An 18,974-nucleotide genomic window follows, 5' to 3' on the forward strand; every position below is an offset into this window, starting at 1 on the left:
TTCCATTCAAGGGTGCTAAATACATGATATATGGCCTATATTTATATACGAAGCTTTACATCTTTGACAGGATCTATAAATTACATAATAATAGGAAATAATTGTGGGATATAGAGATAATGTGATATATCAAAGATTATAGGAGATACTGGAGATAATGAGAGATATATGGATATCCACAAAGATATTATTATGTTCATAACACTCCCTCTTAGATTTCCATTATATATAAAAGTGCCTCGTTAAAAAATTTCAACTAGGATAAACCCTGTGAGACAAAAACCTAGTAGAAGAAAAATAGTACATCATTCATTGATACACTATGCAATGCCGCCTCATTAAAAGCCTTGCTAAGAAAACCCAGTGCAACAGAACTATACACAAAGAAAAAGGAGTACATCATGTATTAACTCCCCCTTTTGGCACTATCAGTTGACATGTTCAAGCCTGTAAAATCTAATATAATGAACAAGCCTTCCAAATATTGTAGTGAGATAAAAATGTCAAATATTAATTTCATAATCTTCTGAAAATCATAAATCAAATAGTCCCTTTGTGGTTTACCCGCATGTGGATCATACTGTGATCTCTCAACCTGATGATCAAACAAAATACTTTATCTACATAGTCAGTAAGATTAGTCTTGGGTATTTTCATAAAATAATATCACATCCACAGTACCCTTAAAGTAATGAAAAATGTTCTTAACTTTACTCCATTGTCTTTGTGTTAGTGAAGAACCATATCATGCTAATTAGTGAATGATATATTAGGTTTTATGTGACTAGATAGATATATAACTGCTCCAATGATACTAAGATATGATACTTCTAGACCAAGTATTTATTCATCACCTTCTAGAGGTCTAAATGGATCTTTAGTCCACATCTAAATATCTTGAAACTATTGGAGGACAAAGTAGATGTGACTTATCCACGCAATGGATATGACTTATCTATATTTATTCTTTCCAAGTCTTTCATTTCAAATTTTTTCTTTAAACAATTCACAACTTTTGTAAACCAAAAGTTTCATTGCTATTTATATCATCAATAAATAGCAATGGTAACACATTTATTTTCAAATCTTTTCATATACATGGTCAATTTAAAATATTTTTACATAATTGAGTAGTGCTCTTGAGAATATAATTGTATGCTTCTCGAAATTTGAATCCTTCAAGGATTTTAATATATTATGATCCAATCTATTTATATATTGGATCATTTTAAGTTCACACAAGGATTTGAATCATTCTAGGATTCATGTATAATTTCACTATATAGTGAGTCGTAATATTTCCTAGACACATAAAATATTTTCATATATTATCGGTATGCTAGATTGATAAAATACATAAAAATTAATCCACCACAAGACAGTATGTCTCTTTTCCTATATAAATGCCCATTTATATAATACTAATGTCACACTTCAAGTGATTGGGCTAGAGATATACAAATCCTCATTATATTGTTGCATCTTTTCTCTTCCGTTGGCCAACCATCTTTCTATCTGCATCTCATGACAGATTTATATATAAGATCCTTATTTGATCACGTGATATCATCACTAAATTAATTGTTGACAATTTTAGTTCTTGATTCGTCCCCTTTTCTTTTATGACATAACATATTGAGATCTTTTAATTGCTTTCAAATATTTTAAACATCTTCAAAGGTCAAATAGTTATGTCTCAACCTCTTATGCAATTCATGCCTCCTTAATATGATCATCTTGATCATTTTCTCCTTTTTCTTTTATTTTAGAATCGATCATTCTCTTATACTTTTATCAGGTCTTATAAAAAACTAAGAGTACTTTTAGCTAGAATATCAGAATTAAAAATTCTCATTTAGTTCAGTAATTGTATCTGGTAGATATTAGCAATATTTTGTGAATATAATACTTCATGAACTTTTAGTTCATACTACTATATTTGAGGATCTACCTTTGATAGTAAAAATGCATTCTATATATTCTCTTTTCTAGCTATATATTTTCTCTTCCTCATTTTGGGAGCATGCAGTGTAAGTCTCCTCAATCCACAAGTTTTCTTAAGAAACATTATTTTATTTTATTTAGAGACAAACAAGAATAAGGAGGTTCTTATCTAACATTGATCCCAACTTACTTTTAATATCCATCTATGTGAATTATTATGGTGGAATAATAGATATTGCATATTCCAAGATAGAAAATGTTTGGCTCTTGACTGAAAGCCTATTATAATGGGAGAATTCATAATACATTATTGGCTTAATGCATTTATGTGCCAAAATATATAAATCAATTATCCCAATACTGAACAGGAATTTTGTTCTCATAAGTTTTGATTTAGCTACTTATGGACGCTTTTACAAACATATACTCATTGGTAAGTTGAGAAACAATCACTAGCAATTTTAGTGAGAATCATATTGATTGCATAATCTAGGGCTTATGCACTCAATTTAATTGTTTGAACATGCTTGCAAATTCCAGGTTGCAAGTTGATCACGAACACACATGTGACCATTTCATAGATGCATCTTTCATTCACAAGGTATTAATTTGGTTCACAGGATGTCTAAATGGGCCCATATATATGAATCTGGTACATTATATATGCACGGATCTGATTTCAAATACAAGTAGTGATGTTCTCTTATTCAATTCTTTTGAGAACAATCAATACATAAATGTCAATGTACATTCTTCATAATATTTTGTATCATTATGATCCAGAATGATCTAACTGGTTATACTAAGCAATGTGCATATGAACTTCAGGTTCATTGCAATATTATTCTCAAGCATTGATACACTTCTGCTTATCAATTGGGATGATAAATCATGATATTGCTCTTCTGGAGTCATATATTCTCATCTTTCACTCAATAGGAGAAACTTGTGCATTGTAACATTATTCTTAACTATCAATAGGGATAATAAATCACCATATAGCTCTTTTAAGCTTTATATTTTCATCTTTCACCCAATGAGAGAAATTCACCACCCTCAGAGGTTCAAATTTAAGACTTAAGTAAGTGTTCAATGTTAGTTGAATCTAACACATTTGACTCTTCTAAAGCCTTAATTGATATGTGATTTTTATTATTGTATTCTTATCCATAAAAATAAAAGAAAAGAGAATTACATTATGTTATTTATGAATTAAAGTTTTGAGGAGATTGTGAAGAGAAATTCATTATAATAAATAAAAGCATAATCAATTTATTTTATATATTTGCCCTTTGAATCTAATTATAAAAATAAAAAGATATTCTTTTACAAAATCTTTTCATATCTTTTCTATTTTGTAGATAATATTGAATAAAATAAAGTGATGGGCATTTAATTGTAATTTTTTCCCAAGTAGAGGAGAAAGAACCACTCAATGAGGACATGGGTTTTGGAGTGTAATTTCGCTAAAAATATAACATGGCTTTAAGCGTGATTTTTGCCATAATTTAAAAAAAAAACGACTCATTTAATAATGTGAAATTAAACATACATGAAATTGAACATCACAAAAATATAATAATAAAATAAGAATAAAAATTTAAACTTCAAATTAATAAAATGTAAAATATGAATATAATATAAAATAATAAAAAGATTCTCATACCTTATATATTAGGAACATAAATCTTTATTGTAGGGTCATCTTCCTTCTCAACAAATTAAAGCTATATAAAATTAATATAGCTACTAGCTACTTTATTATTGTACTTACCAACATATTAAGTTAATTGATATCAACTTGAGATAATTATAATCATAAAAATAAAGCTAAGATTTTAAATAAATAAAAGTCTAATAAAAGTAAGGAATATAATACACACACATATATACACTTTTTATCTGATGCACAATAATCTCTTAAACAAACACACCATGTCAACGTTTATTATAATCAAGAGTTTATGGTAATATAAGGTATTTAAACCATTAACCTTCTAGACTATATTATTTGTAGTTTTCAAAAAGTCTACTTACTATAATTTTAATTTTTTAAATAAATTACGTAGTGATCTTTCTCAAAATCAAAAGTATTTGGCTTCTAGCCATTTAACAAGATAGAAGATCAATATATATAGCTTATGACTATTTAATCTCAAAATAGGAAATCAAATATATATAGCTTTTAGCAATTTAATCTCAAGATACAAACTCAAATATGTCTTCTGGCTATATAAGATAGAAAATTAAAGCTATCTGATATCTAGCAATTTAATAAGATGGAAATTCAAAGTTGTATGGCTCCTGGTGATAACATAGAAAATCAAAATTGTATGACCTCTTGCCATAACATAAGTATAATGGCAAATGGCCATTTAATTTCAAGGAGATAGAAAATCAAAATTTATATGGACAAATATATCTCTAATCTCAATAATGAATTCAACAGTGATCCTTTACGGAGACTTCAAGTATCAAGTGATTTTATATTTATTGTCAGCATTAGAGCTTTCCAAGAGTTTATCCTCACATCTCGTGACCTTTTGGCTCCATAACAAATTTTACTATTTATTGCTGGCATTTAAGCTTTCTAAGGGTTTACCCTCACATCTTGTGGCCTTCTGGGTCCACAATAAATTTTGTCATTTATTGCTAGCATTTGAACTTTCTGAGGGTTATTCCCATATCTTATGGTCTTTTGGCTCCATAACAAATTTTTCCATTTACTTTTAATAAATATATTCATACGGCATTTGCTTGAATATGACTTCTAGCCATGTTATAACTATTACTTCCTCAAATTCTTTCAATTTGGATATTAGCCATATGTAATTATAAGTATTGATCGGAACTCCTGGTTCTATCAAAATTAGTGACTTTAGGTTACTGAGGGATGTATTAAAATATCAACTGAAACTTCATATTTCATTGAAGATAGTGATATCAGGTCACTAAGAAATAGATAAAAACGAATTTCTTATATCACAAGTAATTCAAAAGGCACAATATTCATATAAAAAATTGTAGTGCAAAAATATAAAGTAGTAATAATTTCAAATCTTAGCCATGGAACCTGATATTTAAAACAATGGTAGATAATCTTTTTAATTCCATATAATGGCTTAGATTATTCTAGATAAATTAAATAGGGATATGGAAATTTTGAAACACCATATATATATATGATGTTGGAGATATTTTTATTTGAATAGAGCAAAGAATACTCTAGAAAAATCATAGAGATGATGTTCTAAAATTATACTAGGGTTGAAATGTATATCATATGTGCCTTGGTTAAAGTTTTGTGCTAATAATGTGTTATAAATAAAGAAGAAATATATAAGAATAATAAAGAAGAAGAGAGGATTAAGAAGAGAGCGTATTTCTCATTTCATTCAATGATGCTAAATACATAATATATGACCTGTATTTATAGGCACAACTTTACATTTTTGACAAAATCTACAAATTACATAATAATAAGAAATAATTGTAGGACATAGAGATCATGAGAGATATTAGAGATTATAGAAGATATTAGAGATAATGGGAGATAAATGGACATCTACAAAGATATTACTACCTCCGGTTCTAATTATAAGAGCCAGTTGACTAATTTAAGGGGATTAAGGAAGCAAGTTGAGTTAGTTATTTGTCCTAAATAGGTGCTGTCTTTCCTAAAATCTCCTTGCTAATCAAGTGTATTAACTAGAACTATCATTGTTAGAAGGACTACTTTGGGAAAAAAATGTATAAATATTAGAGACAAAGTGCATTGGGGTCTTATATTTAGAACCAAAATAAAAGTCAAACAGGGTCTTATATTAAGGACTGGAGGTAGTATTATATTCATAACATCTGTTGATTATAAGGGTTTTCACCAAGGGTTAATTCCAATAATCTAATGCACATGATTGAAGGGCATATTTTAAGGAGATCAATATACATTTGTGATAAATAACCAATTTAACTAATTTTCTTAATATCCCCAAATTAGTTATCAATCTTTTATTATGAAGCATAAATACTCATATGAGAAGGAAATTGTTTCAGAAATTAATTATTTACTATTTTAATTTCATTTTTTAAAAACTACCTTTCTTATTAAAAGTGTAAACGCAAAACATTGTTAAAACATGTCAAAAATTAAAATTAGCATGCCTTTATGAAAACCCAAAGGCGAAGGAAGTTTGGGTTTTAAGTTTAATTTGATCATTATACTCCCTCTAGTCCTTATTATCCATAGGTGAGAGAAGGCGGATATACTTATTAAATAAGAATATTTTATTTCAACCAATAAGGCCTACAGAATAAGTGAATCAAGCTCTCTTAGTAAAGCAAGTTTTGAGAGTGATAACTTCAAAAGTCCCCTCCTTGCTAGCTACTGCATTAAAAGTAAAATACGCACGTTGATGCATCATAGCTTCCTTTTATTAAAAAACTAACAATTTTTCTTGACTATGAAAAGTAATTGCGAAACATGCTAATATGGTAGTGAATCAACTGAAATGGAAAGTAGGCGATGGTATTGATACACCGCCAGAGCAAGTAATTAAAGAGCTTCAAGGTAAATTTGGCTACATCCAAATGCCTTTTTTCAACTACGTCCATTTCTGACCCACTGACGAAAGCAAATAGCCATCATCAATATCCAGTGATGACTAGAATATTATTCTTTGACAGAAGAAAAAGAAAGGTCATGTCAGTTGTTTAGTTATTATATTACTCCATGACAAGCCATTCAGACTGTCATGTTAGCTTCTGCATTTGGCCTTTTTTGGGAAAACTTTGAAGCTTAATAAACGCAGAGGAGCTTCTTGCTCCGACGTTTCAAAGGATATTTTCTATTTGTATTTTTTTTCCGTTCAGTTTTCATAGGAAGTATTGGTTCAGCACCTTTTTTGACTTTTTTTTTAATTCTAGTTTTTGTTCTTCTTCTATCATTGTACTTTGAACTTTTATTTTTACTTAACACTGCTTCTGGTACTTAATATAAAAATTATTTGATTAATTTGAGTAGATTAAAAAAAATTAAGTTAGGTATTTGAAATAAATATGAGTTGATTTCTCAGAAATATTATTTTTAATCATGACTATCATTAGATAAAAATCCCTTCATATGTGTAATCAATTATAAAACTTTAGAGAACAAATTATAAATTTTGGAGATAAAATAGATTCAATTCTTATATTTAGAACTAAATTCAAATTTTAACTAGTTCTTATATTAAAGACATGAGGCAGTATTATTTTGCCATTATTTAAAGAAAATAAAGGCCATATCTAAGAAAACAATTGTCAATTTTTTAGGGTTAAGAAGTGTCCAGCATCTTGAAATATTTTGTTAAATATTTACCACCTTAAAGTATTTTGTAGTGCATTCAGTACTATAAAGTATTTTTTCAAGTGCATCTAGTACTCTAAAATATTTTATGGTGTAATTTTACTTTTAAAGTATTAACTTTTTTTAGAAGTAATTATGCTTTTAAAGTATTATTTCATGAATTTAACTTTCTTATTAGCTCCTCAAAAAGTTCTTTAAATAAATGTGTATCAAGTATCATAAAATAATTTTTAAGATGCTTGATACATCTGAAAAATATTTTAAAGTGTTAGATGAACTATAAAGTATTTTAAGGTATTAGATGTATCTAAAAAAAATTTCAAGATACGCACTTAACTCCTCTTTTTAGTGGCTCGAGAATAATATGGATCTTAACAAAACATGGACCAAACCGACAAAGGAGCTCGAGAAATATTAAATTTATATTTTCGAAAAATTTAAAAATTGTTGACCTTCCTAAATATTACGGTCTCACCATGTGACTGTTAAATACTCCTCCTGGTCTAAAAAAAATATAATAAATTTTCTAAAAAATTTTGATCCAAAATATAAGAGATTAACATAATAATTAATGGTAATTTTTCATTTTTACTGCTTGTTACAAGGATGAGAGAGAATTTTAAATGCAAGGGAGAGATGGAAAACTTTTCAATCACAATTTTTAATGAGCGTAAAATATTTAAATTTTATCAATTAAAAACATATTTAACAAATTAACTAATATTTCTTAATTTGTAAGAAAAATTAATTAGTATCTTATATTTGTTGTCTCTAATTTTTAATATATGACCCAATTAAATAATTTGGAGATATTAAAAAAGTTAAAAAAATTACTTAACTATAACACCTATTACATGATCTTTTTAACATATTTATGTGTTACTAGATTATATATCAGTTTATAATTTGGATAAATTAATTTAAAAAATAAATATAAATATTTTAAAATAAGTTTTTTATTTGGGAAAATGACAATAAAATACCATTTGAATTTCAAAAAGACAAATAAGGCACCTGAATAAGCAAAATGACAAATAGGGCACTGGGTACCAATCTGGAATTCATATTTTCAGCCAAAAGACCGAAATGCCCTTAAGATGTTTGAAACTTGAGGAGATGGAGAAAAGGCGGAAACCGACTCCTAGGCGAAAACAACACCCCAGTCGACGAAAAAGGAATTGCTTCCACTCAGCAAAAGCAACCCCCCTCCCCCACACTTGGCGAAAGCAACCCCCCACTAAGTGAAACAGGAACTGGAACTACCTCCCCCAGTCGGCGAAAGTAACCCGCCGACCCGACGAGAGCAACCTGCTGAAACAGAAAGTGCCCCCACTCGGCGAAACCAAATCGAAGGTCCTCTAGTAACCAAAAAGCGGTCGCCGAAATCACATTGCTGCCGTCGCTTTTGAAACTAAACAGGTAGGGAACTTGAATATTGTTGTTCATAGAACATTTTCGATGGGTCCCTGAAGCTTAAAATGTAATTATGCAGTGATGCTCTTTGTGGTTCCGTCTTTGTTGTTCCCATAGAAGTTGCTGTAGGATGAAAAAAGTTGTTTCCATGTTATTGCTGATGTGTTTGGTTGTGTACATATTTGGAAATGATTGTGATTGATAGTGCTTAATCCATTTTGGGTGGCCTTTAATTGGAACAGAGGATTGCTTTTGTTGTGGGGATTGGTTTATTTTGATTTGAAGGAAAAGAACAAAATGGAAAGGATAGTTTTGTCGGTGTTATTTGACTTTTCTGAAAAGAGTATAGCTTTCTATGTGGAGAGGGTGGGATTTTAAGGAAGTAGAATTCCACTAATTTGGTCTGCATGCGCGGCAATGATAAAGTTGCTTTCATTTTCATTGAATGGTTTAGGGTGAAAAGTTTGTCCTTGCGTGGGTAAAATTTGCAAAGGTTATCCTGTTGTAGTAATTTAGCAAGCAGTAATTCTATTAGCTGAGTAGTAAATTTGATGAGGTAAGTAGTAAATAGTACTAGTGGGTTTGGTATTGAAATAACAACTATTGGTCTGAGAAGGACTAAATTTGTGTTGGCAATGATTACATTTGTTAACTTATATGTTAATGAAATTTACAACATTAATTAGAGTAATTGACTACATTCGGCAATGGAAAATAATAGATTTGGTATGGGAATGACAACATGTTGTGATGCAAATTCAATTGAGTGGACAATGATATTGAGGTGATATATTACTGAAATTTACTACATTAGTCAATGAAAGTAACCAGATTTGTTACGGGAATAACAAAATTGTCGTGATGCAAATTCATTTGACTGTGCAATGGTTTTGTAGGTGATGTTAATGAGATTTACTATATTTATTAGTGGAATTTACTACATTAGTCAATGAAAGTGACCTGATTTGTTATGGGAATAACAACATCGCCGTGATACAAATTCATTTGACTGTGCAATGGTTTTGTAGGTGATGTTAATGAGATTTACTACATTTATTAGTGGAATTTACTACATTAGTCAATGAGAGTGACCAGATTTGTTAGGGGAATAACAACATCGTCGTGATGCGAATTCATTTGACTGTGCAATGGTTTTGTAGGTGATATGTTAATGAGATTTACTATATTTATTAGTGGAATTTATTACATTAGTCAATGAAAGTGACCTGATTTGTTATGGGAATAACAACATCGCCGTGATGCGAATTCATTTGACTGTGCAATGGTTTTGTAGGTGATGTTAATGAGATTTACTACATTTATTAGTGGAATTTACTACATTAGTCAATGAAAGTGACCAGATTTGTTATGGGAATAACAACATCGCCGTGATGCGAATTCATTTGACTATGCAATGGTTTTGTAGGTGATGTTAATGAGATTTATTACATTTATTAGTGGAATTTACTACATTATTCAATGAAAGTGACCAGATTTGTTAGGGGAATAACAACATCGTCGTGATGCGAATTCATTTGACTGTGCAATGGTTTTGTAGGTGATATGTTAATGAGATTTACTACATTTATTAGTGAAATTTACTACATTAGTCAATGAAAGTGACCTGATTTGTTATGGGAATAACAACATCATCGTGATGCAAATTCATTTGACTGTGCAATGGTTTTGTAGGTGATATGTTAATGAGATTTACTACATTTATTAGTGGAATTTACTACATTAGTCAATGAAAGTGACCAGATTTGTTAGGGGAATAACAACATCGTCGTGATGCGAATTCATTTGACTGTGCAATGGTTTTGTAGGTGATATGTTAATGAAATTAACTACATTTGTTAGTGGACTTGACTACACTTGTTAATTGAGTGGACAATGGTATTTCGATGATATGTTAATAAAATTTACTATATTTGTTAGTGTAATTGACCACATTTGTTGATGGAATTGACGACATTGTTGTGAAAGAAATATATTACTATGAATGACTAACAAGTGGTGTCATTGCAGCAGGGAAAATGGAATTACAAGTACAAGTAGAAGGAGAAGGAGAGGGAAGTGGACAAGTGAAGAATGGGTACATGCTGTTTCTGCATGAATTTAAGGCTGGCAAAGAGTTTAGGAATAGGAGAGAAGAAGTTAGGGAGGGAGCAAAGGCATGGAGGGAGCTACCACCGGAGGAGAGGAAGAAGTATAATGATAAAGTGAACAAACCAAAGAAGCAAGGGACGAAGAAGAAGCGGATGAAAAAAGTTGCTTTTAGCACCCGTTGCTCAGTCTGGTAATACAAGTCATTGGTGAAATTTATAAATAGTAATGACAGATTGAAAGCCAAGGTACAAAGTTTGGGATTTGCAAGTTTGCTTGACATGGGATGTGAGAGACTCCCTCGTGACCTCATAGTACGCATTCTTCGAGCATATGATCCGCTTACTCATCAATTTACAATAAGGGGGAAGATCAAGGAAATTGATGCACAAGATGTTGCGGAGTTGTTGGAGGTACCCCACACAGGGAAAAAGGTAAGAACAGATGTGGATGATGATGATGAAACATATAAGAGGTTGAAGAATGAATATGGTAAAGTCTCTTTTACCAAGATACTCAAAGACATTAAATCTGGGGAGAATGAAGAGAATTTCGAGTTCTTGTTCATGCTGTACATACTTGGGAGTTTTTTAGCTCCTACCTCACAAACAACAGTGAGTGACAAGCTAGTAAGGGTGATGTGTTGTACTATGAATGAATTTCACCGATTTGATTGGGCCACATACATTGTGAATAACTTGTGGAAAGAGATGGAAGATTATGTTGAAGTGTATAGAAACGTAGGGGAAGACAATGATGAAGGGAGTTGCAACGTCGGAGGATGCATCTACCTCTTATTGGTATGTATTATTACCATTGTTTTTTTGTTCTATGTTTGAATGGAGTGATGATAAAGTTAATAATTTGATGTTGCAGTTATATCTTGCTGAGCGCTTCCCATTATCTAAATCTATTAGAGATGGGTCAATAAGTGCTATTCAATTCTGGACTGATGAGAGGATAAAGGAGATGACAAAGAAGGAAAGGCAGAGCAACAGAGGCCTATTATATAAGGAGAAGGGCTCGAAAGTTAGGGTTGGAGATGAGGAGAGAAGAAGGAGAAGTGTCGCTGACTTATACCCTGTGTGTGCTTTGCTTGGTAATTTCAATATGCATTAACAAGATAAAGTGTTTGACCTTTTTTAATAATGTGATGCAGGAGTTGCAGAGCTTACATCAAAAGTTGATGGCTGTAATTGATTTAAGCTACAAGAGACTTGTTAGTGCAGTAGAGGATGAGCTACATAAGGTGCACATAACGATGGAGGAAAATCGTACTGTGGGAGATGAGGGCCCTAGTAAAGTTGGAGCTGAATATAAGGGAGAAGATGAAGCTGATGATGGTGATGATGAAAATGAGGGAGATGATGATGATGGACAGGACTCAGGACACGTACCTCATCATGGAGATGACTCGGACGAGGCTGACATGGTTGATGTTGAGGAAGAAGGAATACAAGCAGGAAATATGGATTCCCTTGATGTTTCCCCCATGGACAAGAATGCACAGCCCAGGAGATCACAGAGGGAGGTGAAGTCGGTCATAAATTCTCCATGGATTTTGATGATGCCTGTTAAGAGGAAGAAGAGGAATATGGAGGAAAAGGACAAGTTTTTTAACATGATATCCCGCATGTGTTCAAGGCAGGAGGGTGACATGTAAGTTACTATTCACATGACTGTGAATGATATTACTTATCGGTTGTTTATTGATTAACTACACACATAATGATACTGGGAACACATTTTTAGGCCTTTAGTTAAAATATCTGATGAGGATATCACTTGAGATCAGCTAAGGACACTTGGAGGAATTGAGAGAATAGGTAACCGGGTAAGTTAGTATTGTGATCTTAGGCTGAGTACTATAAATTTATATTTGATGCTCATGTATACCTGTGTGAAAAACTAAAATTTACTTGCAAACAGCTTATGTCAGTTGTGTGCAAGACTTTACTGGCTGATATGAAGAGCGAAGGAGAAGTCAAGCGACACATATTTGATGCTGACTTTATGGTAAGGTTACTAAGATGAATACAAAATAATTACTGCTATATGACTAATCATTCGATGCTGCAGGCAATACTAGCTGCGAACCCATCTCGGTGGGATGCTAGAAAACGAGAAAAGCAGTTGCTGCCTGAATATGTCGGTTACAACATAGGAGACTGTGACTTGATATTTGGACCTACACTTGTTGGTGCTCACTGGTTTTGTCTTATGCTTGAGCCTAAGACAATGAATTTCTATGTGCTGGACTCAATGAAGCCAAGTTTTCCTGCTAAGAAGAGTAAGAAGAAAGGTGCAGCTGATGATGATATCATGACTGTGGTGACCGGATGTGTAAGAATATTGTTACTGTTCTTGTGTAACATGCTCTTTGTTTACCAAATTATTTACAAATGCAAGTATGTGTTGTGCAGAGGGATCGATTTTATGACATGATTGAGATAGTAAAGCCCAATACCATTCGAAAGAAGCAGATGAGTGACATTATTTGGGCCCCTGTTCCTCAACAGAACAATCTGTGAGTGGTATTAGTTGTTGATGTAATAATGTATGAATGCTACTTCGTGTTTCACTCATGGACATTGTTGCCATGTGCAGGCGAGACTGTGGCGTTCATGTTTTAATATGGTTGAGCAAATGGGAGCCCGATGTGACGCTTGAGTACAGTGAAGAACATGTTGCTGATTTCTGACGAAACCTAATGTGGTGGCTTGTTAATCATGAGCTCAATTCAAGACGTGAAGAAGCATTGAACTTGCTGTCATCCGCAGAACCCACACCGAAGAAAAAGCAGCGTGCATCACGGCACTAAATTACGCTGTCTAAGTTTAATGATGTGTTAGTTAAAGTTATGTATGTAAGGGAATTTGCAAACTATTTTCAGGGATTGTAAAGGTGCCTCATTTTCAAGTAATGTTAAACCATTTTCCAAATTGTTACAACACATGTGACGAGATTTACAACTGTAGAAGTGAATTTTACCACTTCTTCAAGGGGTTTGACAACCTGTTTTGAGAGGCAGGGCAACTTTCCTCAACAAAAACACAAATACCACACTGAGTTTGACAAAACACATAGTGGGAATAACAACTTTTACAGTGAGTGTTACTACTTGTTCAGTGGGTTTTCCAACCGTATGTTTATTGGGCCGTGCTACTTCGTCCTAGAACGGTAAAACTCGACAGTGAATTTTGCAAAACACATGGAGGGATTTACAACTTTCACAGTGATTTTTACAACTTGTGTAATGGGTATTGCAACCTTCTGTTTCTCTCTGGGCAACCTTCCTTTCAAAAACCATACAATTCCATGCTGAGTTTGACTAAACACATAGTGGGATTTACAACTCTCACAGTGAGATTTACTACTTGTACAGTGGGTTTTGCATCCCTGCGTTTATTGGGCTGGGCAACTTTGGTTTCAAAACCATACAACTCGGAGGTGAATTTTGCAAAACACATGGCGGGATTTACAACTCTCACAGTGAGATTTACTACTTTTACAGTGGGTTTTGCATCCCTGCGTTTATTGGGCTGGGCAACTTTGGTTTCAAAACCATACAACTCGGAGGTGAATTTTGCAAAACACATGGAGGGATTTACAACTCTTAAAGTGAGATTTACTACTTTTACAGTGGGTTTTGCATCCCTACGTTTATTGGGCTGGGCAACTTTGGTTTCAAAACCATACAACTCGGAGGTGAATTTTGCAAAACACATGGAGGGATTTACAACTGTCACAGTGAGATTTACTACTTCTACAGTGGGTTTTGCATCCCTGCGTTTATTGGGCTGGGCAACTTTGGTTTCAAAACCATACAACTCGGAGGTGAATTTTGCAAAACACATGGAGGGATTTACAACTCTCACAGTGAGATTTACTACTTCTATAGTGGGTTTTGCATCTCTGCGTTTATTGGGCTGGGCAACTTTGGTTTCAAAACCATACAACTCGGAGGTGAATTTTGCAAAACACATGGCGGGATTTACAACTCTCACAGTGAGATTTAATACTTTTACAGTGGGTTTTGCATCCCTGCGTTTATTGGGCTGCGCAACTTTGGTTTCAAAACCATACAACTCGGAGGTGAATTTTGCAAAATACATGGCGGGATTTACAACTCTCACAATGAGATTTACTACTTTTACAGTGGGTTTTGCATCCCTGCGTTTATTGGGCTGCGTAACTTTGGTTTCAAAACCATACAACTCGGAGGTGAATTTTGCAAAACATATGGCGGGATTTACAACTCTCACAGTGAGATTTACTACTTTTACAGTGGGTTTTGCATCCCTGCGTTTATTGGGCTGCACAACTTTGGTTTCAAAACCATATAACTCGACAGTGAATTTTGCAAAACACATAGTGGGATTTACAACTTTGGCAGTGGTATTTACTACTTTTATACTGGGTTTTGTACCCTTTTGCCGGGCTGGGCAGATTTTCTGCCATGAACAATACAATTCGATGCAGCAATATGACAGCAGATACATTACATATATTCAAATGACTGCACCTCAAGTACATCACGGTAAACATGAACCGTTAACTTTCATACTAACTACACGTGCAATGGGATTTACCATTCACGTAACAGTATTTACCAAAAACCAGTAGCAATATGACAGCAGATGCATTACATATATTCAAATGACTGCACCTCAAGTACAACACGGTAAACATTGAACCATAATTTTCATACTAACTACACTACACGTGCAATGGAATTTACCATTCACGCAACACTATTTATCAAAAACCAGCAGTAATATGACAGCAGATACAGTATTTATGACATGATTGAACCATTAACTTTCATACTAACTACACGTGCAATGGGATTTACCATTCACGCAACAGTATTTACCAAAAACCAGCAGCAATATGACAGCAGATGCATTACATATATTCAAATGACTGCACCTCAAGTACAGCACGGTAAACATTGAACCATAACTTTCATACTAACTACACTACACGTGCAATGGAATTTACCATTCACGCAACAGTATTTACACCAAAAAATCACCATATCTATTGACATCTAACTTCAACTTGGGTTTGGATTCTTGCATGTTCTTCTTGTGTGCCCAACTTGTTGGCATGTGCTACAATGGTAGATCTTCCTATTCTGGAACTGTGACTCTCGTCTTTTTATTTTAGGCCTTCCTGGCGGTCGATTAGTCAAAGGCGGTGCCAAGAACACTTGACTTCCTATATTTTCCACCCAGTAATTGTTAGGATTTGGCATGTCTACTGTCGCCACTGGAATCATAGTCCTGACATAAATCTTTTGCTGTGATGTAATCTTGTAGCATTCATCAACAAAATCATACACATTGCAATTCACAGCCTTAATAGCTGCACAGGCATGGGGACATGGAATGCCTGACATTTGCTAAGCTGCACAGGTGCATTCACCTAGACCAAGATCAACATGTACAGCTCTTTTTGCTGTATGGACACACACCCTACCTCCTTCATAAGGTACACTCAACATGCATGCTGATCTAGCAACATTGTCCACCAATTTTGCATCTATGTTTGGGCCTACACCATTTTTCCAATGACTCATTGCTATGCTTGCTGCATACATCTTCTTTGCCACTTTCTCACGATGCTCATGTATAAGTTGGGCAACATTATATCGTCTCTCTTTCAACATCCAAGCATTGAATGACTCAGCAAGGTTTGTTGTGATGTTATCCCACCGTTTAAATGGGAATTTACTTAAGGCCCACCTTTCAACATCACCATGATTAAGAAGCCACTCAAATAATTGTGGATTGAACTTTCTCATGTTATCCATTGCACCATCAAACTCGGTGTCAAGCCTTGCATATGCAATGGCATCCAGGTATTGCAGTCCCTCCTCCCTTGCTTTCCCACTAGTCTTCCTCTTTCCTCTATTTAATTTAATCATTTGTGCACTGAAGTTTTCCTTAACATGTCTGTAACAGTATGCATGCCTCTCACCACCAAATATTGCTTGCACGGCACCTATTATTGCATTGTGTCGATCTGACACAATTGTCAATTCCATCGAGCCAACTATCTCCTTAATCATATATAAGAACCATGTCCAATCCTCAAGTGTCTCTCCCTTTACAATAGCAATCGCAAAAGGTAACAATTCGTTGTCAGCATCATAAGCAGACACCGACAGTAACGTCCCCTTATACGGTCCACTTAAATGACATCCATCAATGTACAGTACATGTCTAGCACCAGCTATAAAGCCTTCTATGCAACACCCATATGCTATGAATGCACGCTCAAATGTGTTATTAGTATTACCCACCCATTTGGCCACGGTTTTGTTATCTGTTTCCTTCAACCGTTCACATATCCACAGAATAAGCATATAAGACTGGTCAGGCCTGCCATGTATGTCCTCTAAAGCTTTTTGCTTCGCCTTGTATGCTTGTTTATATGTCAACTTCACACCATAATCTCTTTCCAAAGTCTTCCTTATATCATTTGGACGCCTGTCTATGTGATCATTTACCTCATCTGTGATGATTGATGCTGTCAAGCTAGCTGAACCACAATGTTCCACACGAAGATTGTCTTGTGCATTATGAACATGCTCATTTATGAATGTTGCCACACGTAAAAAGGGAGTACTCTTTCTACCCACTCTTGCACTTATCCTCCACGGACAACCTTCAATACTACATTTCACATACATTTTTTCCCTACAATTTTTCACATACTTGTACTCAAACTTGTTTGTAATACTGAACTTATGTACTTTCTTCTTGAAATCTTCTGCATTTGCAAAAGTCTGGTTCCGTCCTAACAACAATTCCTTCCATTTCAAAGAATTCATCTCCGGCAAAGGTGTAGGTGCACTCACTACTCCGTATGGTAGGCTTACATTAGGTCTTTCACTGCCTCCAGAACTTGTACTTTCCAAAGCATTTCCCTCCAACGTAGGCTCATCACTCTGTTCTGACAGTCCTACCATTCTTGAGATCCTGCATTTATAATTACCACTGTTGTTAAGAGATTTACTACAATATTACAACAATTATCAACTTTCATAACCACCAAAAAAAAATTTCTCACTTACGTTTCTGGATAACCCATTCCTTCCTCCACATTGTCATTACCTTTATGTGCTATATAAATATGTGCATTATGGTCATTATATTTAAATAGATTATCAACTTCACCATCATCTATAAGATCTACCAATACCCTCTCATCAAAACTCAAAGTGTATTTAATATCACAGCCATGACAATCCATGCTGAACCATTCTCCTATCATTGCCCTCAAATCTTCAAGTTTTGTACCCTCATTTGTTACTCTTACTCTGACAGTCCCACCACAGTATTTAACTTCACCATCATCATTTTCCACAAACTTCCCATCTACGTGAAAATAACAAGCAAGTCTTTTTGAAGATGTTGATACAATGTTACAAGACATCACCACTTGTTAACCTGCAGCAAACAACATTAAATAAAAAAAATTAACTTCTCCGCCAATTAGTTTCCATCAACGTATGTGACACCCAAAACACACACAAAGAGAGAAACTTTTCTTCTATTCGCAACTTTATTATAGGGTTTCACAACTCCATTATTGATTTTAACAACGTTCACCACTTGAACGCAAACTTCACGCCTACGTAATTGCTTGCCACCTTTTTTGATTTCCGCTACGTCATTCGAAATAGTCAATATAAAGTATAAAACCTCATCTCCAGCACACCCGTCCCCACTATTGCGCCATAAAGCAGACACAAAAAGGAACTACCCAAACCCCACCATCACTTAATGCGACATGTTTACTCTCTCTCTTGCTACAAACCCTCTTGCCCACAACCAAAATCTATTAAATCAGCAATCCCAACAAAATGATGATGCGGAGGAGTAAGATTATACCATTTCCAAAGACTACTGACTTAAACTTACCTCTTTTCACCTCTAATGTGTTCCTCCAGCGTTCCTTTTTCCTTCTTCATGTGCTCAACCGGTGCTCCATCTTTATTTTCATTTCAGTTTTACTTCATTTTACCTCACTAATAAGGGCATTTCGGTCTTTTGGCTGAAAATATGAATTCCAGATTGGTACCCAGTGCCCTATTTGTCATTTTGCTTATTCAGGTGCCTTATTTGTCTTTTTGAAATTCAAGTGGTATTTTATT

At 33.8% G+C, this 18,974-nt stretch overlaps 3 protein-coding genes across 3 annotated transcripts; 1 reads left to right on the forward strand and 2 right to left on the reverse strand.

Moving 5' to 3' along the window:
• Nucleotides 1-11,088: 11,088 nt before the first annotated feature.
• LOC114715276 (uncharacterized) lies at nucleotides 11,089-13,508 on the forward strand. Its single transcript, XM_028900073.1, has 8 exons — nucleotides 11,089-11,607; nucleotides 11,684-11,890; nucleotides 11,967-12,338; nucleotides 12,603-12,641; nucleotides 12,737-12,823; nucleotides 12,887-13,150; nucleotides 13,231-13,334; nucleotides 13,415-13,508. Exons 1-8 carry the CDS (start codon nucleotides 11,089-11,091, stop codon nucleotides 13,506-13,508), a joined length of 1,686 nt encoding a protein of 561 aa, XP_028755906.1.
• Nucleotides 13,509-15,866: 2,358 nt separating this feature from the next.
• On the reverse strand, nucleotides 15,867-16,211 carry LOC114715277 (uncharacterized). Its single transcript, XM_028900074.1, has one exon. It carries the CDS (start codon nucleotides 16,209-16,211, stop codon nucleotides 15,867-15,869), a length of 345 nt encoding a protein of 114 aa, XP_028755907.1.
• Nucleotides 16,212-16,214: 3 nt separating this feature from the next.
• LOC114715278 (uncharacterized) lies at nucleotides 16,215-17,648 on the reverse strand. The gene has a single exon (XM_028900075.1). The coding sequence runs from the start codon at nucleotides 17,646-17,648 to the stop codon at nucleotides 16,215-16,217; it is 1,434 nt and encodes a 477-aa protein (XP_028755908.1).
• Nucleotides 17,649-18,974: the final 1,326 nt, after the last annotated feature.

Source organism: Neltuma alba, unplaced genomic scaffold (assembly GCF_004799145.2).
Source record: "Neltuma alba isolate B1F8T4 unplaced genomic scaffold, ASM479914v2 tig00011583_pilon, whole genome shotgun sequence".
Classification (NCBI taxonomy): domain Eukaryota; kingdom Viridiplantae; phylum Streptophyta; class Magnoliopsida; order Fabales; family Fabaceae; genus Neltuma; species Neltuma alba.